The 27,831-nt window shown below is 45.7% G+C and overlaps 1 protein-coding gene across 5 annotated transcripts; it reads left to right on the top strand.

The window, feature by feature from the left end:
* The first annotated feature begins 321 nt into the window (after positions 1-321).
* On the top strand, positions 322-26,933 carry arhgef49 (Rho guanine nucleotide exchange factor 49). Of its 5 annotated transcripts, XM_023826926.2 has the most exons (9): positions 1,669-1,946; positions 3,961-4,008; positions 16,962-17,109; positions 18,698-20,079; positions 21,986-22,127; positions 23,280-23,484; positions 23,932-24,470; positions 25,536-25,681; positions 25,836-26,933. In XM_023826926.2, the coding sequence occupies exons 4-9, from the start codon at positions 18,728-18,730 to the stop codon at positions 26,632-26,634; spliced, it is 3,183 nt and encodes a 1,060-aa protein (XP_023682694.2). In that variant the 5' UTR covers positions 1,669-1,946; positions 3,961-4,008; positions 16,962-17,109; positions 18,698-18,727; the 3' UTR covers positions 26,635-26,933. The 5 variants fall into 5 exon arrangements, with proteins under 5 accessions (XP_023682695.2, XP_023682694.2, XP_023682696.2 ...); XM_023826927.2 differs by lacking the exons at positions 1,669-1,946; positions 3,961-4,008 and adding an exon at positions 322-573; XM_023826928.2 differs by lacking the exon at positions 3,961-4,008 and having other exon boundaries at positions 1,669-1,817.
* The last annotated feature ends 898 nt before the right edge of the window (positions 26,934-27,831 follow it).

Below are 27,831 nucleotides of genomic sequence, written 5' to 3'. Positions count from 1 at the left end.
CACCATTATAGCAGAGTGGCACGGTAGGTCAGTCTGTAACCCTATCCCCTCACGCTTTCGGGTTGGGGGCTTGAACCCTGCCGCTTCCCTGTGTGTGCAGGTTACATGTAATTCCCATAGCAAAGGAGGTAAGATGAATAACGTATTCCTCAGGTAATCATGTGGCTCCTGCCCTAAGAACAGCTGATGTATGTACTTCGGGTTCACGAGGATAAGCGAATTCCCGACGAGGGTCGCCGTTTCTTCGCCTTTAACCAATCAGCTGCAAAGTAAACGCTTGCCTCGAGCAGTTTCCAAGGAGACGTATGTATGTGTGCGTGGGGGGGGGGGGGGTTGCCTCGCGGACGGTTGAGGATTACGCGGTGCTGCTGGATCTCCGGTAAAAAAAAAAAAAAAACAAGAATCCAGTCCCGGTAAGCGGCGGAGAGTCGTCACGTCAAACCTCGGCAACGGATGAATGTGTTTGATACCGGCTGGAGCTGTGTTCGCAAACCACCGGGTGAAACGTCATTTCGCTGGTGACGATTCTCCACAAGGATATTTCACCTCGGACAACTTTCAGCACGGAGAGAGGTCGGTAAATACGGCGATGTGTGAGAGGCCACCTCTTTCTGTGGCTCTCAGGGAAATGACCAAACAAACAAATATCGTCCCCGGGACGTTTCCCTGAGAAAACTTGGCCAGCGCACGCTTTTGTTGCCTTTCTCTATTATGGTGGCGCTACTACTCCGCTTAAGTGACTTTTACAGGTTAAATAACGATGAGGGCTGCCGGTGGTGTAAATTTGCCCGTCTCTTTGTCTACGTGGTTCTCGGGCAGGTGCTGGATTCTGCGCTGCTCACATGGTCCGCTTTTTCCGTAATGCAGAGCAGCGGTTTTCTGGTGACATTAAGCGATACGAGGCGGTATATTATAGCGCATATTTGCTGAGCTTTGGGCAGGCGGGGCAGCTAGTCTCCACGTGTAGTCTCTGGCCAGGTACCCCTATTACTGCTCTTTGTTTTACCAAAATGTAGGCTAATCACTGCGATGTAGTCCACTTCAGGAAGGTCGACAACATGCACAATGCGTTAGCCTTTGTTTCTATTTATGTCCAGTATAGACAACCCCAAGAGAACATTATAGGCGTGTAACTTAATATCCCAAGTGAAATAAAAGAATACACCTTTCCTGTCAGGGGTGCTGTTTGTGGATATAACCACACTGTAACAGTTCAAATTTATATCTAATTTAGCTTGAAATCTACTTTTAGTTTTATATCTCCTTTTGGTTGGTATTTTCAGCTTTTTGGAAAAAAGTATTTTTGGAAACATTTTTAATTCTCGTTAATAGCATATATACGGCAAAGTAATTTCTCAGTTAACTTCGAGATTCGATACATAAAGCCAAACAATTAATTTACTCAATAAGTAGAAAAATGCAATTTTAAAGTGCTAATTTTAGGAGATGACTGTGGCTATTTTCGTAATTTTCAGAAGAGTTTTAAAATACCGTAAATGCGTGGGAGCGCCTTATGGCGTGCTTGACGCTGCCCTCCTCGGGTTTTATGCCGTTATTTACAGAGTGAGAACAGCCACCAGTCGGAGGGGGGCGCCGTGTCCCTTTGAGATGTCTTCTGACTGTCTCTGTGTCCTGACGTCACTGGCTCAGGCACGAGGGAGGCGGCCGTGCCGGCTCTTTAGTAAGCGCGCGCTGGGGTTGGTGACACGAAGAGGGTCTCACTCAGGATATTGGCATCAGTGTCAAGGCCCTGGAGACCGTCATTGTTTGGAGAACCCATCCGCGAATGTAAGGAGAGCATAGCTGCCGTGCCAGCGGTGAGAAAGTCTCCTGGAATATTACAGAGAAGGCAAAGGGCTTTTTGTAGGATTTATGTGGTTTACACCAGGAGTAGGCTTCTTACGATTTTTATTTCCTCTTCACAACATTTTGCAGTTTTTCCTCAGGTAAGGTGCATTGCGTAGACTGTGCTTAGTGTAGAGGATGAAGTTGAAATGCAGTGTTGAAAATTTAGTTTTTGGTACGTTATTGTTCAGTGCACATTTGATGCAAAGCCTTGTCAGTTCCCTAATAGGGCACATTAAATATTGATTGTGATTGATTTGTCTGAAATGCTTCTTAGATGTGCACAGCATTTAAATGTGAATATAAAGAGGTTGGAGACTTTTGCATACAGTGCGTGGTCCCATGGGACAGGCAATGCCTCCTGTCCAAAGGGGTTGCTTCTCCTTTGGTTGCCCCAGGGGTGACTGAAGACACAAGCAAAGGACATCTTCCCATCTGCTAATGTCTTTGATTTATGGGCTTGCTTTGGGGAAATACAGCCTTCAGCAGAAGTTCCCAGATTTAAGGACAGCCTTAAAATAATGCTGCTTTGAAGCTTATTGTAATAGTAAGCAGAGATTCTGCTATGTATAATTCAACACATTTGCATAACATCAGGTATAACGTTGTAGCCAACAAGCCCAGGATTCCCTTCAGACTGCGGCTGGGTCAGGTGACGAATGGCAGAATGGAGTGTACTGGGGGATGATACAGAATTGTGTTATCACTCCTTTGGTATACTGGGTATAATCAGCCCCGTAGGCTTTTCTCTTATATGAGGTCAGGATTTATTTCAGCAATATATCAGACAGTCAGATTGGAGCTGTAGTTGATTGAATAGCTCTTAGCTGGCATGTCTCAAAGAATGACAACAGAAGTCAATAGCTCTGGAGTTAATAAACTAGGGTAATTACTTAGACTTTGTTAGTGGTATGGCTAGTAGGAGAAATGCTCTCTGCCAATTGCTGATGTATGTGAAATAGAAAACAGTGCACTTTTTCCACTTGGAACAAAATTGCATTACTATAGTGAGTTAATTTTATTACAACAAATTAAATGCATTTAATTAATCATTCAGGTCATCTTGTAATAAAACACATGTTGAAATGCCATAACTAATGAGGTATTAATATTGTAACGCAGATTATTCTTTGTAATAAATGTCAGGACCATGACAATAGTTTGGTTTTTAATGCTTCTGGATTTTGTGGATAAGAGAGGATTTACTGAACATTCTTACTATTAAATCATTATAAGCCATTACGGAAATCAGCATGAATTATCAAATAAGTCAATGAAAATGACAGGGCAGATCAATCTTCACAACAGGAATAAACACTTTTCCCTCTGTCCTCAAATGATGTGACCAGCAGCAAGTCAAAAGCTGTTAGTATATGAAATATAAACTTTTGTTCTTTTTTGGTGATGGTGTTAGGTTAATTTCTGCAAGTGACTCAAATGATATGTGTTTGCTAAATCATCGAAAGGCCCTGGTTTGTGACTGTGCAAAAAGGTCCTTCCTGTTCTCAGTTGACTGGAGCATCGGGTAGCATGAAGATTCAGACCATAGCCTTATAACCTGAAAGTTAATTGTTCCTGTTCCAGGAGGAGTACTTTGAGGGACTTAAGCTTAATTGATCCAGTAAAATATGGCATTCTGAATGTGGCAACATTTTAAGGTGTACTGAATAAAGCATCAGCTAAACAATGAAATAATAATAATAATAATAATAATAATCATTAATGAAGACCGATAATGTTGTTGTCGTGATGCACGTGGTCTCACAAGACCCCCTATCCCCAAGCTGGTAGCCTGGCTCAGTGGGGAGGTTCTGCCCTTGCTGACATCAAACCATCCTGAAGTTGCTCTTTCTGTGTTTGTTTCTCCATAAAATAATTTTATTCTGTGCACATAAGCACAGGATGTGCAAGGTCTGCTAGGAGCCTTTGTCTTTTGACTTCACCAACCCCAAGCAGGCTTGGAATCTGGGCTTGCTGCTCACAATGTTGGGTCAGTTGACCTTTCTATGCCATGCCTGCCATTGTGCCACACTTCCTCCTGCATGATGCACCATAGTGTTAATGTGCAATGTGCGACGGTATTATAAATAGGTCTCATTGTGTCCCCTACAACAGCATTTGCAGCTGGATGGAGACCGGCAGTCACAGAACAAGCGAGAAAGAGTGAGGCAATGCGTCACGCTCTCCTTCCTGTCCCCCCACCACATTCCCCCCAACCTCACCCAGTCCTTGCCCTGCAGAATGATGGTTCACAAAGGACCCAGGCAGATGGCACACTTTTGGTGCATCCATGAAAGCCATTGTGCAACACTACTAATTACATAAGGTGCATAATGAAAGAACAGTTGTGTTAACATTGCTGCAGTGTGAGGCCAGCCAGTTGCGATGTATGATGTGTGTTTTGCAAATCTAAGTGTTCTGGTAATTAACATGGACTCTTCAGGGTGTAGTTTATGTTTGCCAGATTGCTTAACCAGTAAATTGTTCATTGTTTTATTCATGCAGCCAATCATATCCATGGTAGTCAGAGTAAAGATGACTGAGAGATGTGGCACAGGGTTGATAGGGGCACTGTAATGAAAAAATTATAATAGACACTGTTAAATGGGTACTGTACAAAAGTATCGATAAGCAAGAATGAACAATGGGGTCCTTTAGTGACAGAAAATTGATTAGCGATGCAGCCGTTCGGTACCAGTAGCCATGCGATAATATGCCTGGCAGACCTACTTCTGTTCTCCAGTGGAAAAACAACTCGATAGTGAACACAAGCAGGAGACACAAGCAGGTCGCTGAAATTATGCAAGCAAGAGCAGTCCGTTACTGCCATTAAAAACTGGTATAGCAATGAGGGATTCTGCCAAAAAGCAGCTCTTACTATCAACATCCATCATTTTCTTGTGAATATTCACGTGTGTTAAGCACTCAAGGGTGAGAGGGAAATTGTCAGTGGTATGAAACAGCAGATCTCGTTAGAAGTGGCATCACCACAGTTTTCATTGTGGAAAAGAAATAGCTAATTTTAGCTTGTTTTATTTTTAACTTATTACTCTTATGGTGATGTAAGTTGTTGGTGTTGGCAGTATTTATTTCAGGCTTGGCCACATGCCCTGAAGTAAAACCCAAAAATGCATGTTCTATTATTTTTCTCCTTTTATTTATCCCTGTTTATTGGAATGGCCAGTTAATTCCATCACGAGCCCCCTCACCACATGGCAGCCACGCCGATTAATGTACCTTTCTCTGATATGTGTGCTGTCCCTTGCTGACCTGGTTTCAGTCTCTGGGATACAGTTTGTGATCATACCATGATTCTAGAGCCCCAAAAAACACTTAAAAAGATATCAAATAAACACATTGAACGTTATGTTGTACTGTTTTATCTGACAAAATCAATTAAGCTTGAAAAAGTCAGTGTTACACATAGTGAGAATAGTACCTATATTACCAGATCTCACAATTAATCCTGTTTTGATAATTGAGCTAATCAGCCTGATTATAGTCATTTCCAGAGGTAAGAGATTCGTAATGAAGATTGTTGCAATTTCATTTGAATTCATACCAGTGAAGAGGTAGTGAACTCATAGCAGAGTGTTTTCCTGACACTGGCCTTTGTGAAAGTGATATAGGTAACACACAGTCTTTCAAACTTATAAATGTGATACTATTTAAATCAGGAACCATGAATGAAATCGTCATTCTGTACCACTTCCTCCCACTTTACCTCCTCGTGGAACAATGTCCATGGGTCAGTACCTAGGCAGCCTTTGCCTCACAAGGGCTCTACTGGGGTCCTCACCCGGTGGCTTGCCTTGTCAAGCCAGCAGTGTGTTTCTCTCATTTTTTTCATGGAACTTTTTGTTTGTAAACGAAACTGGGATCAGTAGGCCTATCAGCTATAGTGCAGTAAAACTTGCCCATTCCAACACAGAAACCACTGTTTTATAATTTGTGCTTAGGTAACCAAGCACAAACAAACAGGTGCTGATATACTGAGAGGATCCACTTCTAGAAAGGCTTCACAGTGTAACATATCCATGTAAATACCTGTAATTTTCCTGAGTAGGTCTCTCTAAACTGAATGTGAAACATGACCTGCTACCACTTTAAGCAAAGCGTTTGCATGTTAACTGTAGTACTCAGACAGTGGCATGATTTTTATTGATGATACATTGGAGAATGTACCATTTCACGTGGACATCTTTTGGGAGGAATAGGCTCTTCTTAGATAAAGGCAAATTGAATGTTTTGTGAAAATGTTGGTAGTAATGGTGCACAGATCTGATATTCGGGATTGGCCTTACATGACCGATTTATGTCCAATACTTACTTATTTAGTTTCCAGTAGTCGGTAAAAAGATTAGCTCCTATTTCTTACTAAACCGATTTGTACAATTAATTGCACAACAGCTCTTTCCCATTTTAGATGTGCTTTTGCACCATTCAGGTGGAACGCTGATGCTGCCACTCTGATTTTTTTGCCACTCACTTGGTGTGAGCACTGTGACTTCCTCCTGCTGTGATGTCGTGTGCATACCCTTTGCAGTAGGAGGAGACTAAGAACGTCAGATAAGAGGGTGACGATCTGGAAGTATTTTATGCTTGAAACAAAAACTAGTAGCACAGTGATTTACAGTCTTTGTAAAAAGAAAGTTTTGAGAGGTGGAAGTAGCGTTTAGTGGAAAATCTCACTGAAGAAAGTGCTCACAATTGTGTGAGACAATATGAGTAATATGAAAAAAGCAATGGATGATATGGGAGTCGCGAACTTGGGCTGTTTTGCTCACTCGCTACATCTTGTGATACATGAGGGGCTGTTATCGCAACAAAATGTAAGTGATGCTGTTGCCAATGTGAGAAACATTGTGGGGCAATTTAAACATTTTCCATTTGCATATAATCTAATGGAAAATAGTCAAATTGAACTGCAAATACCTCAAAAACGCTTCAAACAAGATGTAGAAATGAGGTGGAACAGTATGTTATGTATTTTTCTAGCAACCTAATTAACAAAGCTTTTTGGCATACATTTTTTTCATTAGTATTTAGAGCTCTGGTATTGGATCAGTACTCATATTGGCCGATACTCTCTGCTCAGGTATCGGGATTGTATCGGCACTGGAAAAATGTAATTGGTGCACCTCTAACTGGTAGAGTAATGTGCATCAGGAAGATGAGTGTGACGTGGTGTTTTACACATTAAGCCCGAAACAGACTGCCGCCCATGGATTTGACTCATTCGTCCCTGTGTGAAGCCAACCTCACAATATTTTCATTACTTCCTTCCTGATGAAAAGACATTGTGTCCTCTTTGTTTTGTAAATATTGAAGCTGCAAATCTGTTTTTTCTTAACCTCATTAGCATGAAAATAACATGATTTGAATGTATTAGTGTGCCTTTGGCTTTTTGCTTTGGCACCCAGTGATTCCTCTCAGTAATATGGATTACCCAGGAAAACTGGGGAGGAGTATTTGAGGGAAATAGATTCCTCAAGGCAAGGGGTATTGATTCTACCAGCTGCTCCTTCATTGTCTTCATACTCTATGTATCTAATAGCCTGTTTTAGTAACAGACCTAAAATCATACATGAAGCTGGCGATTGGCACAGTGGCTCAAAGATGGATGTGTGTATTTAATTACTGCATAGATGTGTCTGAAATGAGCAAACAAGACATGAGGATGGTTCCTCAAATGGGAAATGGAGACATTGATAGTGAATAAAGTTCCGAGTTGTGTGGAATATGGCATCAGGTTTCTCTTTTTGCGGTCTTTTTGTATATCTAAAATTATTAGGATTTAATGTCAGATAGGGGTAGTTGGTTTTCAGAGTATTATAGGCTTATTGGTTGGTGACTTTCAGGTAGAAAAACCCTGAATTAGGGGTCATTATAGATGTGATTTGGGTCTCATGGAGAACACACAACTGAAGCTCAGTCTTACTGATCAATCTTGATTGAACTTTCCATGAAAATTCTGATCGCAGGCAAGTTTGTCATTGCGTCCTCTGAATAAACTGCCTGCAATGCATCATCCTGTGAGACGCTGCATCTTTCTGGCAAGGTTGACATGGGACTGATGGCTAGAGATAGACTATGTATATAAAAGAGTAGAGAACCCTTGAGGCTATGGTGGAACTGTAACAAGGAAGACCAGAGGGTATGTTGACTATAGGCAGAAAGAAATGAAGAAAAGAGATTAGTAATTATGTATGTCAGTTTGGGCAAAAAACACACCCTTTCCATTGTGCATTGTGTTATGCTGCTCCACACTTGAGTGATTGTTTGCCCATCTGGCCATTAGCAAAGATCCACATCGTGCTACACAGGGACATCACCAAACATGGAATCTTCTGGAAAGCCATTTTTATAGCCTCCTGCACCAAGTTGTAAAAAAGTCTGATAAACATGTAGCTTTGCATTGTTCCATTTTCAGAGATTACACGAGCAGCCATTGTGTACGCTGGAATGTCACAGAATGTTCCGGAAGGACACTTTTAATAGGAAAGGCTCCATACATGCTTTCCTCTGCTTTGAGTGCTTTCAGTGATATGTAAATTGATAACAGTGAATGCCCATTACATTCTATTTTATTTTATGATTTAAGGAAGTTTTTTGTAGCTGAAACTCTTTGTGCTCTAAAATCCTATTATAACATAGCAAACAAATGCCTCCTCTATTTTAGTCTGATTCATTTTTTTCCCTTCAGCCTGATTCTTCTCAGGTACTAAACTGAATTTATGCTTCATTTCTCATTCCTTATTCTCGTAATGCACTGACCATTGATTGTTAAAGCCCTTGTTAATTTTAATCTAAGTCGTGACTTTTGCTGGTCCTACGACACACATCATGACTCCTGTCTTTCTCCACAAGCAAACAGAAAGTAGGAGCAACTAATTCTCTTGTCATAATGTAGAATTGTATTAAATTATTGGGCCAAATGGAGTTCCAGACCACTGAAAAGCATGTAACTCCTTTGTTACTGTGTAACTGCTGAGGGCTTTCCTTTCCTGATTAGTCATTCTCATTTCACTAGGTATGAGTAAAGTGGATGTTTGGCACCCTAGTAAGTGTGTGCTGACTGATTGCTCCTAATCACTCTCTTTAATTGTTTCTAACCCCCTTTCCTCAGGTGATCCTGATATGAGCTTTTAGGTGCAGTAACACATATACCTGCCTCCATAACAGAAGAAATTAAATGTCATTAGAAAAAGTACATTTTGTACTTTTAATTGATTTGACAGGATCTCCTATTTATGGTTTGCCATTTGCTGTTTATTTGGCTTGTGTGAGTTTGGGTTTAAAACAAATCCTTGCGCCATATCGATTTCCAGCATGGCAGAACGCCTCAGGAGCGCAGTGATATGATGACTTATCGCTGATCACAGTGAAATGTTTACAGCACACTAAGCCCTGGCGCAGTTCCGCTGACGCAAGGTGCCCTGCTGAAACAAAGAGAGGTGTCTACAGCAAGCAGCGGCCGTCTTGTGGAGTGGAAGTGAAATATCAACAGAGCAACAATGATGACTGTTTAAATCCACGTTTATTTGCCAATGTAGGTAGTGACTCACAGCAGATGCTGGTGCCCTAGGCTGACACCCAGTGGGGTAGCATCTCCCAGGGAAACCCCGCATATCCTTTGTATTACAGTCACTGCCACGTGATCGCTCCCTCCCATGTGCCTGGGGAGTACAAAACAGGTGACACGTGATAGGCTGTGTTTGTCTCGCTGGTTTGGAATGTTAACCTCTTTGGCCAGTGAAATCAATGAATGGCATCTTGACTAATTTGTTTTTAGTTCAGGGGTATTATGTGAAATGATAAGTGTATGAGTGACGGAGCATAGGAAGTACCCTGAGGACTTAGTCCCTTCACTGAGTTGCCTGGCTTCAGAAGTGATGACATCACCACTAGCCATCAGTATGCTTAGTTGGGGTGAAGCAGGGTGACGATGAGTGGCTGGAGGTCAGCACTTGGGAAGCGCATACAAACACAGACACACAGACTCACAACAGCTTAGAACAGGTCTGCTGCTTTCACCGGTTTCCACGCTGAAAGAATGTTTTCACGCATTTGTAAGGAACATGCTCAGTAGGACTACTTCTCTTGTTAATGTAGCACGCAGGAGAGAGAGGGGGGCGGTTGCTTGCATGCTTCCTGCCATTCACAGCACAACGGAAAGGAATAGTGTAAGACAACAAGAAGAAGGCACAGCCTCCATGCTGCCAGCCAGCTGTAGCGTGGTGTAGGTGGGAGGGACAGCAGACCACGAGCTCAGCCATGAGACCCTTGGCTGGATCACCACCCACAGTGAGCCCTCCTGCATTTTACCGTCTCATTACCCTGCACTCAAGCATAAGCTAATCTCTAGTTTGATTCTATGGAGAGTGATACCAGAGCAGAATGGGTGTTGCTCTGCTCCACTTGTGGGGAGTATACACTGAAGTATGCAAGTCTGTATGAAGTCTTTGATGAAGAGGAACAACAGGAACCAGAGCATCCCAGAACTTATCAGTTCCTGGAGATGGAACTGAGACAGCAGCTCATGGCCCCATGACAGCTCACTGGCACTCATGTAATGACTCTACTCCGGTGGTTTTCAGGGGGCCGCACTCCAAACTACCGTTAGCACCAACAATTGGACATTACGTATAATATGAGCTTCCTGACTGTGTAAATTACAAGATTTTAGCAGAAGGTTCTTCACAGGTGTAAGTTCAGAGTGTGAATTCAGGGGGGGTATGCAGCCATCAGCCATACTACTGTCACCGTGGAGTTAATGGATCGCTAACTTGATGCACCTGTGAGCTGATAAGGGGGCAGGTGCTTTCAGCTCCCTCTCTGTCTGTGAGCCTGGGAGTGGCGAACAATCATCTAAGGAGCATATCCTCTGATGTTAGTAATCCTCCCACCCCAGAGTCTCAGTCTGCCCATTACCAGAGAGGAAAGGCACATTGCCATGCTACCTTACCCACACCTTCCCTGCTCCATCTAGGACATGCCGAGTCAATTTAGATCCTCAGCAGCTGTCATCTGATGTGTTTTACAGAATCCTCTTTAGTTAGTGCTTGATTTACACCATAATCTCCAAATGAACAGATGGTTCGCTGCAAATAACTGCTTTAATAATGTAACTAATAGAAGAATGAAAATTTAGTATGTGATGACCCCCTCTATAGCTTCTTTCACATGACCCCATGATCTGCACTTGTCTATATCAGGGTGTTGCTGCTATTGTTTCCCAGCTCAGGTTGTCATGGAAGTGTTGTGTTTACACATAGGTCTATTGCTGACGTTGTTATCCTCACAGGGACATTAACACAGGACAAACCACGGGGACAGGCACGGAAGCCCCAGCCCATTTGGTAATCAGTCTTCTTTTGAAAACAATAGTTTGGCTTGGAGATTATACAGAACGTCCTGTCACGTGACTGTGATCTTCCCAGGCTCAATTAATTGTGGGATCGTTTTTTCAAGGCTCATTTGATTAATCTCCAATAGTTTGGAGCTGATGTTCTGTCCATTATATGCATCAAAAAGAAAATTGAAGACTAAGGAGTGTTTGAGGACAGAATAGGTCCTATATCAGAATAAAGTTCTGTGAAATTGGCTCATTAAAATCATACATTAAAATCACAGATTTACTAATGCATTATTAAAGCCAACTATTTATAGATGTTCATGTTTTTTGCAAAATGTCATACTAGTATCACATTGTTTCTTAGATGATGAATTAATTACAGCATGGTGGCATGCAGGCATTGATTAAGGTTTACACATACAATGTCATCAGATCTATGTGTAAGTGGCCCGTAATGTTTACTTTATTTTTTTGACTCCTTAATCTGTATTTTAGTATACTTGTTTTTGTTTACTCAGAACACCATGTGTAGAATAACTCCTTTGCTTTACTCTTTTTGTTAAACCTAAGCCTAAATATCACAGAAGAATAGAGTGTGGAGCATACACTCATTGGCCACTTTATTAGGTAGAACTTGTTAGTACTGGGTGGGACTCCCTTTTGCCTTCAGAACTGCCTTAATTCTTTGCAGTATAGATTCAACAAGCTCTTTGAAGCATTCCTCAGAGACTTTGGTCCATGTTGACATAATAGCATTATGCACTTGCTGCATATTTATTGGCTGCATCTTCATGATGTGAATCTCCCATTCCACCACATCCCATAGGTGCTCTGTTGGTTTGAGATCTGGTAACTACAAAGGCCATTTGAGTAAAGTGATATCATTTTTTTGTTCAAGAAACCAGTCTGAGATGATATGACCTTTGTGACATGGCACGTTATCCTGCTGGAATTAGCCATTAGAAGCTGCGTAGACTGTGGTGACAAAGGGAGGGATATGATTAGCAACAATACTTTGGTAGGTGAGGCATTTAAATGATGCCCACTTGGTACTAAGGGACCCATAGTGTGCCAAGAAAATATCTTCCACACCATAATCCACCAGCAGCAGCCTGAATTGTTGATACTAGGCAGGATGGATCCATGCTTTCATGTTGTTTATAGCAAATTCTAACCCTATCATCTGAATCTCACAGTAAAAATTGAGACTTATCTGACCAGGAAACATTTTTCCAATCTTCCTTTTCCAGTTTTAGTGAATCTGTGCCCATTGTAGCCTCAGTTTCCTGTTCTTGACAGACGTGGCACCTGGTCTTCTGCTTCAATGTGTTGTGTGTTCAGAGATGCTCTTCCCCATACCTTGATTGTACCGAGTGATTATTTGAGTTACTGTTGCCTTTCTATTAGCTTGAACCAGTCAGGCAATTCTTCTCTGACTTCTGCCATCAACAAAGCATTTTAGCCCAGAGAACAGCCATTCTCACTGGATGATTTTCTTTTCAGCCCATTCTCTGTTAACCCTAGAGATCAGTTGCTGAAATACTCATATTAGCCCATCTGGTACCAGCCACCATGTCCCATTCAAAGTCACTTAAATCACCTTTCTTCCCCATTCTGGTGTTTAATGTGAACATCAACTGAAGCCCCTGACCTGTTTCTGCATGGTTGATTTAGGTATTTATTTCAACGGGCAGTTGAACGGGTGTACCTAATAGTGACGAGTATGTGCTGTGTTATTAGTATGGGTTACTCTCATAACTGTAGTATTCATTATGCATAAACCCCAAACTATTAAGAGGTAGGGGTGGGCGATATGGCAAAATATTATATCACAATTTTTTTTTTAGGCAGGATTATGATCCATGATTCTTTTTCTTGTTGGTGTTTAAGACACTTTTACAAGTTACTGAACAATACAATCACACTAATATCCCTATTTTAAAAAACAAAGCCTCATAAAGTAACATAACCACAAATAAAAACATACTCAGTATTAGGGTTGCAAAATTCCCGGAATTTTCAAAGATGGAAACTTTCCATGGGAATTAACGGGAATTAATGGGAATAAACGGGAATTAACGGGAATTTATGGGAATAAACTGGGAATTTTCAAAATTGAAGGTTGGCTCTTCTTAGGGAACTTAAATATAGTTGAGCAAAGTATATTTTAGCATAATATTGACAAAAACAAACAAATGCAATTCAAATACACTTGAATATCCATGCCATTCCTTAATCACATGTACAGAGCACATGCTGGCTGCATGGCTATTGAGACCACCTACTGGCACTGTGCATGCCTCCATCACATGTACACATGGACCACACTTTTGAGCCTGAAGGACAAAGAGTATTGAAGGCACACATTTGAGCCTGTGGACTTAACAAATGAGGTAAGTTTTGATGATATTATGGGAAAATATATTCATTAAATGTTTAAATTGTGAATATCACATAAAATGTATTAATCTGGTAGATAGCAATCTGATAAGATGCTAAATAAAATGCTAGCATCTGTTAGATGCTAAATAAGCCATAGCTAGTATAACATAAAGAAGATGCTAGCTTCCTCATTTGGCTGTTTTGTTTTGAAGATCATTCCAGGGGCTCGTTCTTCGTACGTCGCTAACTCAGTTAACCTTTTGAATGGGACTTTGTGGAGATTTTTGGACAGGGGGCATTTTTGAATGAGCGGGGTTAGGGGATGGTAATATTGAACTCAACATTTCTGTTTTTATTCATCCATGAAACAAGTTATTGAAACGTGTTCTATTCTACTGTACTTACAAATAAATCTGTTGAAAACATTTTGCATGGAGGTTTTCTTATGATTTCTGTTTATATTTATGCTTGGAAATAATATATTCCCAGTTAGTTCTCCTAAATTCCCATTAATTTCCATAATTCCCATTATTTCCATGGAAAGTTTCCAATATGGAATATTTCCAAAATTCCCAAGCTTAACTTACCATGGAAATTTACCGGAAACTTTCCGGAAATTTACCGGAAATTTTCCGCCCCTTTGCAACCCTACTCAGTATACTGTTTTGTACGTACGGAAGAGGATTAGGGCCACCATGAAAATATTATTTGAATTCTGACTTTAATGAGTTTAAAAAAAAAGTCAGAATTCTGAGAAAAAAAGTCAGAATTCAAATAATATTTTCATGGTGGCCCTAATCGTCTTCCGTAGTTTTGGGTGTTTTCTTTTGAGGTGGTTTATAAAGCTTGTCATGTTGCTGTTCGATGTGCAAACCTTATCTTGGCAAATAACTGTTTGTTCTGTGTTGTTTTTAGAAGAATCAAACAAGTTCCATATTACTGATGTTTTTTAGGGACCAACTCCTCCATGTCATCCATGCCCCTGCGTTGCTAAATAGGGGGTGTGTTCCACATTGCTTATTGCATGTTGGGACGAGGGCACGAAAGGGAGAGAGGAAGAAATCCAAACCACTACCTGTTGTTAGCGATTACTGGTTTATTGGTGTGTCGAACGGATTTGGCTGACAAAACAACTTTAGATGCATGTACGAGCCATAGAACTGCAACAGATAGAATGTGCACTGTAGCACAATACTAATGATCCCTCCGTAAAGACAGATTTTTGAGACATTTTAATAGTTTACAATCTAATATTGTCAATTCGCTTTGTTCAGTATTTTGAGGATGTCCCTGTTGTTTTCTTGTGTTGATCATACATATGTACTGCTGGTTCATATTAGAAACAGTCTTATTGTTGTAGTCTGTAGTCCATACAGATTGCTTTAAAGCTTGGCTGTAAATGTAGTTTTAATTGTTTATGCTTGGACAAATGTTGCTTTTCCGCCAAGCAAAACTGTTGTAGGTTAAGCAGTGGTCCTGCTTCCTGTCATCGGATCTTTCATTCTCGAGCTGCTCTGGGTGCTTTTCCATCTGGCTGTGAGGTGTTATGCACACAGAGCCTCACACCTGCACCAGCCTGAAGCGAAGCTTTGATTACATATAGCTAGGGTCCTTTGGGTGTTTGCAGTAACACAATACGAGTAATTACAAGGTACCACTGATGTGCTAATTGTTTCATCTGCTCATGTGTACAATGTGTGCAGTTTTTTACTTGTTGGGGAGAGTTCAGGTTAGGTATCGATGGTCATTGTTTAGCTGAGGAGTGCTAGACAGATCTCTGAGGAACTAATCCCAGAACCTTTTGGTGGCATGATCATGCCTACAAAGCATTCACCTGGAACTTACCGTAGCATAGTGTGGATTGTGTATCACTCCACATTAAGTAGATGCCTCTTAAGTGTTTCTGCATAGTGCAGCTCATGTAGGTCGCCTTTTTTGATAAATTTATGTTGAGATTAGCTCCCTTGCCCCTAGGTGTTTAGGAATGATGTACTTGTTAAAAGAGTCCTAAAGATAGCCAAATCTCATCAAGCATTAACAGGTCTGCCGTAGCCCTCCAGGTTCTTCTCCACTGAAGACAGGTTACAGGCATGCCCATTAGCTGGTTGAGCCTGGCCCTCACTTCATTTTTGCAGTGCTCAAGTTTTGCTCTGGTCTTTAGTTATGTCCAGACCACTGGAACTATATGAAAACCAATAATTATGTGTTTTATGCAAATGAGGGAAGCTACAACACGTCCTTCATAGGCATCTGCAACTGGGTCATGCTGGATCACCTCGCCTGTACCCTGCTGTGAAATTGTTAAAACCGCACAGGACGGTTTCTGTGGTGGAGCTGTGGATCACTGTGGATGAATTACACATCAGGGAGCATCCAGGGGGACCAGCCTCGCCTCCACCACAAATCAATACTTACTTTACATTTTAGGCAAGACAGGAATTATTGTTCAGTTAGACACATCATCCTACTCCTCAGTACACTACAAAGGCTCCATGCAAATGAGTTTCTCCTTTTGCAAAATGAGACCTAATGATGGATGATGGCCAGCTGCAGTATCCATAACTTTAAGACTGATGACCTACACTACTGAGTGGCTGTTCCGCTTGGACACAGTGTGCAAGGGGGTGGATCTGAGTGCTGCATCCTCGCAGCTGTCAATCATTGTGATGAGGGACGGCCCCTCATTCTCCATCTTGCTCTTATTTGGCCTTCAAGAAGCATCTGTTCTTCCAACAAAAGCAATTGTAATTTTCTAGTCCAGAAGGAATTTACTTCATGGCCCTGTACCAGTTTAGCTATTAGAGTGTCAGAGTGCATTTCTAGTTATGGGGAACACAGCACAGAGACCTGGCCGAGGTCTTGACAGGCGGCATAACAGCTGTTTCAGGCGTGGATACTGTTCAAATTGAGAATTTGGTGGTCAGTGGTCATTGTTGACATACCACAGCACACAACAACGAAATGTGTCCTCTACATTTAACCCATATGTGACATAGCAGGGAGCAGCCAATTCAGCATCCGGGGAGCAGTGTTTGGTGGCGGTACCTTGCTCAGGGTACCTCAGTGGTGCCTTGCTGGTCAGGGATTCGAACCAGCAGTCTTTCAATTACAAGTGCACTTCCCTAATCATTAAGCAGCCACTGCCACGCGCTATCCAGTCAGCACGCCCCTTAAATCAGTTAGAGGCTGGTCAGCATTGCTGGTTTTACCTTCTCCTACAGGGGAACGTAGACTGTGACAGTGGGATACATGCACTGTAAGCGAACACTGTACACCCTCCTTTAATTAACTTGTGTCTTCTGGAGAAAACCAGTTATTTTTAGGTCTTATTGATATATTTATTGTTTTATTTGTTTGTTCATTTGTTACTTTCCAGATTGTCATGTGTGAGGTCACAGCTGCCTGGGTTCTGGATGATGGTGTTTCTGCCAGCATTGTCCACCAAAGGAAGGTCCACTAGAGAAGAAGGGAACTGTGCAAGAAACCATAACGGAGACGAAAGAGGACAGCAGGATTAAAATGGGGTGAGTGAGGTGCAGGACCCCGAGATGGCGGGAGCAGCCCAGAAACAATCATTAATGCAGCATTCAGTAATCTCAGTGGCATCAGGCGGGTTTTACTTTGATGCATTAAGTGTGTGCAGCAGGGTCTGTGCAGGTTCAGTGCCCATCCGGATATAGCAAACCGTAAATATCAGCAGTACAGACTCATTCCAGGCTACGGTTGAAATTTGTCATTGTAGTGAGCCTGTTTGGGGGGAGGGGAATGCAGCCCAGCCTCCCACGCTAACAGGCATGTTTTATGGATGCAGTGCTTCTGTGCAGAGATTGTGCCCTGGCTCTGGCAATATTCTGTATTTCAGGCGCCTGTGAGCTAAATGACATTCTCAGTACAAGCGTTTATTATCCTGATTTCATAGTAAATTGGCCAGTCATGCTGTCATATTCGATATCTTAGTATGATGTTAATGTTGAAAGAAAATCAAGCATTCATCAAATGTTTCCGTTGAGGGCTGTGCAGGGGAAAAAATATCATCATGAATGAGGGGGTGAGTGCAGAGAGGGAGACAGCTGCATGAAAGCGTGCCGAAGAAGCAGGCCACCTCGCAGCTCTCTCTGCCTCAGAACCCAGCTCCATTGCGACAGCATGGCTGAGCCGCGTCGAGGGGCTAGTGAGCTCAGCTACACTCATGCTGATGAGGTCTGTTAACCCACCAGTCAGCAGTGTGAACCAGGAGCTTGTGGACTGGAGCCCAGGGTACAGTGAGGGTGGTTTCAGACACAGAGCCAACCTGCGTGTGATTGACACGCTCTGCTGGTCTCCCTGTTACCGCCTCTGAAAAGGATAATTACTGCCTTTGTTGTAGCACACAGATAATTAATTTATCTGGACTAAGAATTCAGTAATTCAATTGTCTAATGAAGATTGCCTGTAGAATTACTTTTTAAATTATTCAGATGATTTGATGTTCCACAGAATGCTGAATAGTAGCATGTCTTTTTCTGTCTGCCTTCTCCATGCTATTGTATGTATCGTTTTTTGTAAAGGACTGCTGATGAAGGCATTTCATCAAGTCATAAATATGCCAGCTGACTGGCTTGGTAACATACATCTATGAATCAAGAATAATTTATGTTCTCTGCTTTTTGTCATTTGACCCTGAAATCCGCCGGAGATTTAATTTTCAGATTATGAGAGCATGGTAGGTAGATCTGATGTGAGACAACTTTTACTAAGCCCTCTAGTATAAGATATGTGTGCTTTTTATGTTCCTTTTTTAATTGGATATTTTCAAAATGTCAACGAGAACTTTGAAAGGCTGCTGTGAAATCTGCCAATGCGGTCATGTGTGCTTAGACCATTAGGAAGGCTTAAAGAAGGGGACTGACAGTGTTTCTTAATGCCAGTGACACTGAGGGGGTGGTGAGGCGTACTTATTGTGCAGATCTAACATCCTCTGCTAAAGAGCTGCATCAAGAATTTCCCTCTGGGACCAATAAAGTTGTATATTATCTTATAAGAGGAGCAGGTATAGGTTTAGCACAGTCCCCTCACCCCATCCCTGTCAGTACCCCTCTCACGAGCACGCTGTCGCTCTGCGTGTCCTGGCAGGTCTGGGGTCCTGGTGCTTGTCCTGGCAGGATGGACCCTTCAGCAGCCTCGATGCCAGATGTAAGGGCCTCACCATGTGACCACTCGGAGGCCATCTTGCCTGCTGGACGCAGCCTCCACTCAGAGTCCCCGTGCTCGGCCTCCCCTCCCGGGACGAGCTGTCCCCGGGCTGCCTGTCCTACTTGCGATGCTTTGACTTACTCCAGCCTCCAGAGGTCACCTGGTTTTCGTGGCAATGCCGCGCTAACCAGTCTTGGGCTAAGGTACTGCCCCAGCAGCAGTGTGCTCACCCTGAGGTCGCCCAGCGGGGGCTCCCCGGCCCAATCCAGTGCAGCCACAACCAGCAGCCGCCTCTGCCACAGCATGGAGAACCTGCACTGGGTGGCGACTTCGGATCGTGGTGTTTTTGGTGCCCCCTGCAGGATCATGGATGGCGAGTTCATCTTTCGCTGTGGTGCTCAATGGGGCAATGGCACACCTGAGGCCTTGTACCCCTGCAGGGTGCCGCTGAGGCAGGACCTGGCCCTCTTCCCTCAGTGGCTCTTTCCAAGCCTGGATGAGAGGGTGAAGAATGGGACTGCCACCAAGGGCCTGAAAGAGAAGTTTCGCTTCCAGAGCGCTGGGGTCACGGAGCCAAACAAGCCCCTGCGTGCCCCAACTGGCCAGCGTGACCCCAGGGCCGCCTGCTTGAGGAGCCCAGAGGACATCAAGCGGGAGGCCCTGCAGAGGCTCCGCCTCTGCCGCCAGAGGAGCTCCCCTGACCTCTCCCTGTGCTGCCCAGCCCACCCTGTGGAGGTGGCCAAGTCTCGCACTGCGGAGTCCCTGTTCCGCCTGAGCCCCCCTGGACCTCGGAACTGCCTGGAGGCTGCGATAGAACGCAGGCGCCCCCCCTTGGGCCGGCTGCATATACCCACATTCGAGGAGTTTAAGAGGATGAGGCAGAAAGAGAGCAGGCGAGGTGGGGGCAGCCAGGGCCAGGCTGAGGGTGGGCGAGGCCTGGCTCAGAGTCGGGAGGACTCGTCAGGGGTGGCACTTGCTGGACAGGAAGCCAGTGGGGGCCACAGCGGGGAAGCGGGGGCTGTGAGCACTAACAGGAGCCATCCCAACAGCGGGCAGCTGGAAGATGCCGATGGTGGGACTGCGGGTCAGGTCTTCGCGTTGGACAGCATCACTGTCCCCATATGCTCCAGCCCCACACCCCGCTCGCCACTGCAGCCCCGGCCTGCACCCCAAATGGACCCGACCGGGACCTCTCTCCAGAACCCCAGTGGTGGCCTGGAGGCCCCGTCTGCGTGCTGCGCCTCCCTGCTGCTGGACGGCTCCAGGATCACCAGGATTAAGGACGGGGTCATTGGCTCAGCGATTGAGCTCATCAAGAAGAGGTGGGTGACAGCAGGTGACAGGGAGGTGACGTCAATGTCATGTGTTAGTGAGGTGCTTTGCCTGGCTGCATTAGCAGTAGTTGTTCAGTCCTTTAGCTGTCATGATGTAACATGCAACACCCCCCACAAAGTAAAATGCTACTTATAATCCAACACGTATAAGCTCTTGACGCTGAGTTACACTAAAGGAGGCCTTTCACTCAGGAAATAAGGGCCCATCACAGTAGTTGTGCACCTTTTCCTAACAATGTGGAAGGAGAAGGCAGAGGCCTCCCGCATACCTCGGTCGGAATGCCGCCACCGACACATTGACAGGAGATTAATGAGTAGCAAAGCTCATCTGCTGGCTGGCTTTGGCTTGCAAGCTCCAGGCCTGACGGGTACAGGACAATCCGTACAGTGGTTACTGCACCATTCCACTTGTGTGTCCCTCTTCTGTCATACTCATACAACTCCACTTGATAACACTGTTTTATTATTATAGTTTGTTATTGTTATACTGTAGTGAGCATCAGACACGATTTATAATGCTCTAGGTGATTAATGGTTATTATGCGGATATGAAATAAAGGTCAGGATGTTTAATGTAAAAGTGTTTTCTGCTGAATGGTTGATTACACATGAACCAGCATTTATAGTCTTGAGCTGCCCCCCTGTGTGTGGGGTTGTGTGTTTCAGCATGTGGCTGTTCCTTTGTTTTCCCCTTATTGATCACCTCACTGAGGTGGTGGCTTGTGGTTTCCGTGACAGATAACTGTGAATCTACTGAGGTTTCTTACACAGCCGATAGGGTGAGGGAGGAGCAGTAGTCTGTCTATCTGTCTGTCTTTTGGAAAGAGGGATTTTTATGACCTTATTGTATAACAGAGGCTTCTTTATTCATGAGAGCATTGTAGCTGACATAGCTAACTACTAACTATTATCCAGTTGTGCTAGTGACTGAAACGTGTTGTTTAACAAGTCAACTCGGTAATGTTTAGCTTTAAATCCTTGTCACATCCTGCCCCAATGAGGTAATATATTGCACCTTTTTAAATCGGTCCCATTTCAGGCTCATTAGACTCTTTCCTCTAAAACCTTTGGTGTTCCTTGGGGATGGGATTGTGGGCTCTGACCTGTGCTGTTTTCACGTATCGTACGTGAGCACGATCCATTTATACACGCCACGTTTGCTCTGATCCACACTGTTTTTCACCCTTTGCTCGTGAGCATGCCCCGTTTACACACGCTCCGTTACACGCCATGCTTGCTCTGCCCCAGCAGCTGACACTTGGGCCACTTCATCATTTAAATGCAAATCCTGTTTTTGTCTCCTTTCACTGTGACATGGACTGGCAAAGCCCTTCTGGCACGTTCCTGAGGAAATGCAGTTGTAAACAAAAGGCTGATGTGTGTGTGTGTGTGTGTGTGTGTGTGTGTGTGTGGGGTGGGGGGGGGGGGATTTACACAGTGTAGTGTGCCTTACGCAGCAGTATATGAAGTGACAGATACCCAATGCTCTTTTTCCTTAACTCATATGTAATGTTTTCATTAAAACTGCACCTTTAAGAAACACTCCTGCAGCATGTTCATCCCTGTGGTTGTATTAAGACGCTTTCCTGCACGTCAGCGACATGCTGATCCCCCGCGTCCGCTCTGAGCCCTGAGCTGCGACAGGATTCTGAAGCGTCCGAGATGATGCTGCAGACGGGCTGCAGCGCCTCACCCGACAGCTTCTGAGTTCAGGTGTTAATGTGGATCGATGCGTCTAATTGCTTTAGCCCCGGTCCCTCTGGCACAGTGTTCTGCGGGGTCCCTGGGGAGTGACTTGCTGGAAAGGGGGGTTGACAGAGCGGTGCCGACAAGAGGAGGAGGAGATGAAAGTGTCAGCGATGATAATGCCCCCCCAACACTTCCCTTCTTCCAGCTGCAGTGCTGAGGGCCCCGCCTACCAGTCACGTGACCCGGACAGCTCCCGCCCGAGCCAGCAGTCGGATGCGGTTTCCATGACGACAGCGGGCCACAGCACAGAGGCACGGAATGTGCCAGGCGGAGGAGACACGGGATGCGTGAGTCTGATGATCCGTCTTCGTTGTGACCGGTGGCCAGTTCGGGACCGCATACACACACGCAGCACCGGGGCACGTGCAGAAGGACACGGTGAAACGGCAGTGCGGCCAGCCGTGCGGGGACACCTGGGGCAGGGTGCAGACCCTGAGAGCCCCCCGGGAGGTATGCGGCGTGCCAAGCGGAGGGGAGGGGCACGACGACGCATCTCTGCCCTCTGTGTTCTGCAGCTGCGATCTGGTCCGTGGGGTTACCCGAGCTGCTTGTATCGGAGAGTGTCCTCTAATGTGATTTGTCGCATGTACTGTGCACAGACAGAGAGGGATTCTCATCTGCATGTAGTATGACTGCCGTCCAATCTAGTCATTCATTATTCTACGTGATACATGATCTGCGGGTGTCTTGTTCCTGCCTTAAGGTGCGTTTGCATTACCCCGTTGCCTTTGTGACTGACGGTATCTTCTATAGATGCGTTTCGTGGACCTAAGACCGTTTCTTTGAGCTGCTCAGCTTCTCGAGAAGTGTGGGATTCAATTACCCTTAACCCATCATTGTCTGTGGTAGCATGGCAGCTTTCTGCATGCATGTCATCTGTCCTCAGTGGAGGTCAGCTAGTCGGTCGGTGAGCCTCTGTGTCCCCATGTCCCCCTCACAAGCATGAAACGGCAGCTCCCATTATCACTCTTCTCAGAAATGATTAATATTATGGAATCCCAGGAGTTTGTCACGAATTCACATTGTGGTCCGTATGAATTCAGCCCCCAGCGTGGCTCCGAGGCACCTCGAAACAGCCGTGTTCTTTAGGAGCCGGGCTTATCCGCTGCACGTCACAGTCAGAGCACCGCATTTAGGAAAGGCGCTGCACACATTATGAATTACAGCAACATCGGAAGTGTGTTATTTCTGTCAGTTATGTTGAGATGGGAGCATTTGGAGTCTGGCTGTCATTAAAATGCATGACCTTTTTGTCATCCCCAAATGCTTCCATATAACACAGGCAGGTAGTCTCCCTTGGTGTAGAGAGAGAGATCACCACTGAATGTTTCCATGCTGTCCTGTATGTGGTCATACATCCTGATAGCATTTTGAGTGTTCCTTTATCCAGCGTCACCCACCAATCGCTCTGACTTATGGGTCTCTCCACCTATCGGCAGCCGTCCAGCCCAGGGTGCAGGCGGTCCAGCTCGGACGCGGCCTATGAGCCGCCAGAGTCGGCGAGGGCTCAGCGGGAGCGCCGGCTCCGCCCCCACTTCAGTGACCCAATGCCGGCAGACGCCACCAAGCGCAAGCAGCTGGAGATGAAGATTGCAGTGGCTGCAAGGCTGCACAGCCTACGGAGGGACAAGGAGGAGGACAGCAGTGCGTAGCCTCCGTGTCGATTTTCTTCTCCTTGGAAATGGCTGCCCACATTGTGTCGGGGTGCTGTTTAGCCCTGCTGCTCCTGGAGAGCTGCTGTGTGTAGCAGAGCAGCGCCAGGGCCCGGTTCTCTCTGGAGTTATAGACTCTGCTTACTTTCGGCGCTGACTGTGCTGGAACCTGCTCCATTTACGCATCTCTCTATGTTTTTACGGTGTCCTTGAAATGACCGCGTCTCACATGACAGCTGACCCCATGCATTTTGCTGCCTCTCTGTTACTTAATTCCCTCTTAGTCTATATGTGCTGTGCTTGTTGAATAGTAGAATAAATGAGTAAATGAAAAGGCCCTTCTTCTGTGTGCATGTAATACACGCGTAATAATTCTCACTCCCGTCAGCATGGAAGCCAATACCTGCACGTCTGACAGGCGCTTGCACCCCTTCTGCAGGGCCCGTTTCTGAGGCACGGTCAGGAGACATGGCCGGGGAGGGGCAGCAACGTTGGAGTGACGTCAGCAGCCTGAGTGCTGACAGCGGCGTGGTCGGCCTGGGTGACGAGCGAGAAGATGAGGAGGAGCCACGGGCAGCTCGACTGGTGACCAGAACTGAGCGGGGGGACAGCGATGTGGACTCTGAGCAGACTCGGTCCTGGGAGAAGCCCAGCGACCAGTTTGGGATGTGGCGGACCCACAGGCCCTGCCCTGACTGCAGTCGGAGCGAGCCGGCTCGGGCTGATGGCATGTGTGCGCGGTGTCTAAAGCAGCGCACGGAACGCAAGGAGGCAATCCTGGAGTTGCTGAACACCGAAGCAAGCTACGGCGAAGACCTGCGCATCATTAAGGAGGAGTTCTATAGCCCCATGCAGGGTGCAGGGCTGCTCACTGCTGAGCAGCTTGTCGTGGTCTTCAGCAACGTGCAGGAGCTCATCGATGTCAATGAGAAGTTCACAGAGCGCCTACAGGAGAGCATTGATCGTGCCTTTGATCAGGTGAACTCTTACCCTAACCCTTACACCGTAACCCTAAGAGCAGCACATGTCCTAAAACACGCAGCCTAACCCTAACCCTTACACCGTAACCCTAAGAGCAGCACATGTCCTAAAACATGCAGCCTAACCCTAACCCTTACACCGTAACCCTAAGAGCAGCACATGTCCTAAAACACGCAGCCTAGCCCTAACCCTAACCCTTACACCGTAACCCTAAGAGCAGCACATGTCCTAAAACACGCAGCCTAACCCTAACCCTAACCCTTACACCGTAACCCTAAGAGCAGCACATGTCCTAAAACACGCAGCCTAACCCTAACCCTAACCCTTACACCGTAACCCTAAGAACAGCACATGTCCTAAAACACGCAGCCTAACCCTAACCCTAACCCTTACACCGTAACCCTAAGAGCAGCACATGTCCTAAAACACGCAGCCTAACCCTAACCCTAACCCTTACACCGTAACCCTAAGAACAGCACATGTCCTAAAACACGCAGCCTAACCCTAACCCTAACCCTTACACCGTAACCCTAACCCTAACCCTTACACCGTAACCCTAAGAGCAGCACATTTCCTAAAACACACTCCCTAACCCCAAAGGTAGCACATTTCCTAAAACACGGACCTTAAACCCGAGGGCAGCACATTCCATGAAACACACAGCCTAACTCTGAGGGCAGCACGTTCTATGAAACACGCAGCCTAACCATGAGGGCAGCACGTTCTATGAAACACGCAGCCTAACCATGAGGGCAGCACATTCCATGAAACACACACAGCCTAACCCAGAGAGCAGCATATTCCATGAAACATGCAGCCTAACCACGAGGACAGAACATTCCCTAAAACACAGACCCTAACCCCGAGGGCAGCACATTCGCTGACACATGCAGCCTAGCCTACCAAATAAAATCAGCAATGGGGTTAATGGCAGAGTGGAGTGTCTTCCCCTGCTGTTTCTCACAGTTGCATGATAATCCTGTATTTTGCCCTGTAACGGTAATGCCTGGTGCATGGACCATCTGAGGACTGACTGAGTGTGTGTGATGACTTGGCGTGCAGGGTGATGAAGACTTGCAGACCGTCTGCATAGGCGAGATCTTCTTGGAGTTTGTCACCATGCTGCCTGCCTTCCAGACCTACTGCCTGCAACAGTCCGCCTCCGTCAACATGCTCAATAGCCTGGAGAAGGAAAAGGAGCTTCTCAGGTAGGAGGCCCGGAGTGCCATCTACAGGCCCCCCAGGGAGTAGGCCAAGCCTCTCAGTTCATTTATAAGCAGAGGATCATCTTCAGCTGAACTCTGATGTCAGGGTGGCTGGCCCCCCTGCAGACTCCCCTTCACGTCTTCTGTTCTTCTGTAGGATCTTCCTAGACGTCTCGCAGAATGACAACACGGCTCTGCGACGCATGAACCTGCGTTCCTTCCTGATGGCCCCGCTGCAGCGCGTCACCAAGTACCCACTGCTGCTGAGTCGCATCAGCAAGGCCACTGCCGAGTGCCACCCAGACCGCGGGCGCCTGCGTGAGGCCAAGAGCCATGTGGAGTCCCACCTGGAGCACATCAACACCAAGACGAGGCAGGAGGGCGCCCCTTGGTCTCTGCGCTCCTTCCGCCGGGACAGCCGGCGCAATCGCGAGGCCGCCAATGTCGAGATCCGCGAGGCATCCATGCGAACGGTGGGTTGGACGCGGGAGAGCACACGCTTTGTCATGGAGGGGCCCCTGCAGCTGGCTCAGCCAGCCGACGGTCAGTGGGTGAAGAAGGGCAGCCGGGCCCTCAAGTTCCAGAACGTGCAGAGCCTGCTGATGGTGCACACGCAGAGGGCAGGCGACGGGCCCCCTGACGGCATGGAGTCCCCGGAGCCTGTGCGGGATGGTGTGTTGGTGCTAATCAAGGACAAGAGCAGCGGCAAGTTTGCCGTGCTGCGGGAGCCTATCCGGCTCAGCAACTGCGTGGTGTCCTCGGACCCCGAGTGTGACGACACCTTCGAGCTGCTGGACATCCCCCGCGAGGCCTTTGTGTTCCGCGCCGTGGACAAAGCCCGTACCCAGCAGTGGTTCCGGCAGATCCGGCGGTACGCTCGTGACTTGGGGCCCTGGAGGAAAAGGCGAAATGCGCTCCCAAACATCATGATCAACACGGCACAGAGCCGCTCCTGAGCCTGAGGGGAACCTCAAAATACCCGGTTAGCTGTAGCTTGTCCATGCTAGGAAGATGGCAGTCCTCAGTGAATTGTGCTGTGTCCCTGACGTGCAGACCTGTTAGGGGACTCCGCTGGCCTCAATTCCGAGAATTATTTGCTGCCACAAAAAGTTACTTCTGTTGAAGAGCATGATTGTAAAATAGACCTACGTTAGTGAGAATGCTCAAACAAGTGTAAAACTGTATGTAGCTTATTCACAAAGAACAGATTCTTTCTTTTTCCTTTGTTGAATGAAATATACCATGAGATTTACCAGCCCATGTTCCCCTATTAAGCTGGACAGGCAGCACTTCTCATACTCTTTTTTTATTTAACTGCAAGTTGTCGTAAAGCCAAACAACTACAGGAAATTCGAGGCTCAGTGCTAGTTAGGCTTAATGCAGCCACTCCCGCATACGGCACTCACAGATAACCTGGGCTGAGGCCCCCCAGTGGTGATGTATGGTACATGCTTCTACGCAGTCTGTGTATATCTCTGCTACACGTCAGACCCAAGGTCAACTCGGCCAGCGTGCTGTCCACCATGTGACCAGGACGTACTGTGCAGTCTTTGACATGTCTCTGTCTCTGACACTGATGGAGTGTTTTTCATTTTTTTTTTATGAGAAGTCTAAGTCACCTGTTTTCATACTCCACTGACAGTCTTCATTTAGTGGATCATCAGTTTGCAACATACACTGTACAACACTGTACGTTTGATCGCTCGTTTGTTTTACCTTAAATGTCTCTGTACGTTATGAGTGCGGATTTTTGTTTTGGGCACTTTAAAACAAGCATATCATAGCAAGATTGCACTGTACTGAGGTCCTGATTCCCAGCAGCTCATCCTCACCTCTACTGAAGAATGCATTATTCTGTTACAGTTGTTCTTTGGCATCATGTGTTACACAAACACTATAGATGGTTCATAGCAATATTTATGTACCGTGTCAAGCACAGTCTACCTGAAAGAGGGAAATCACTGTGACACAGCCCTGGAGCTGAGTCACAGTGTCTGACGGGCCAGAAACATATGCCCTTCTGCAGTCTTTTCACTCTGTACATATTTATAAATGTCAATAACTCTGCATCTGAAATGTCCCTCTATCTTAAACTGCTAAATATATTTTCCTGTATTTTACAGAAAGTTCATATTTCCTCCATGTAAGATATT

Source organism: Paramormyrops kingsleyae, chromosome 16 (genome assembly GCF_048594095.1).
Source record: "Paramormyrops kingsleyae isolate MSU_618 chromosome 16, PKINGS_0.4, whole genome shotgun sequence".
NCBI lineage: Eukaryota > Metazoa > Chordata > Actinopteri > Osteoglossiformes > Mormyridae > Paramormyrops > Paramormyrops kingsleyae.
This window is presented reverse-complemented; position numbering and strand designations above follow the sequence as displayed.

Coding starts and splice junctions, on each gene's coding strand:
- arhgef49 (XM_023826927.2), top strand. CDS start 18,728: ATGGACCCTTCAGCAGCCTCGATGCCAGATGTAAGGGCCTCACCATGT. Junction 20,080..21,985: donor ATTGAGCTCATCAAGAAGAG/GTGGGTGACAGC, acceptor CCCTTCTTCCAG/CTGCAGTGCTGAGGGCCCCG. Junction 22,128..23,279: donor GCGGAGGAGACACGGGATGC/GTGAGTCTGATG, acceptor ACCTATCGGCAG/CCGTCCAGCCCAGGGTGCAG.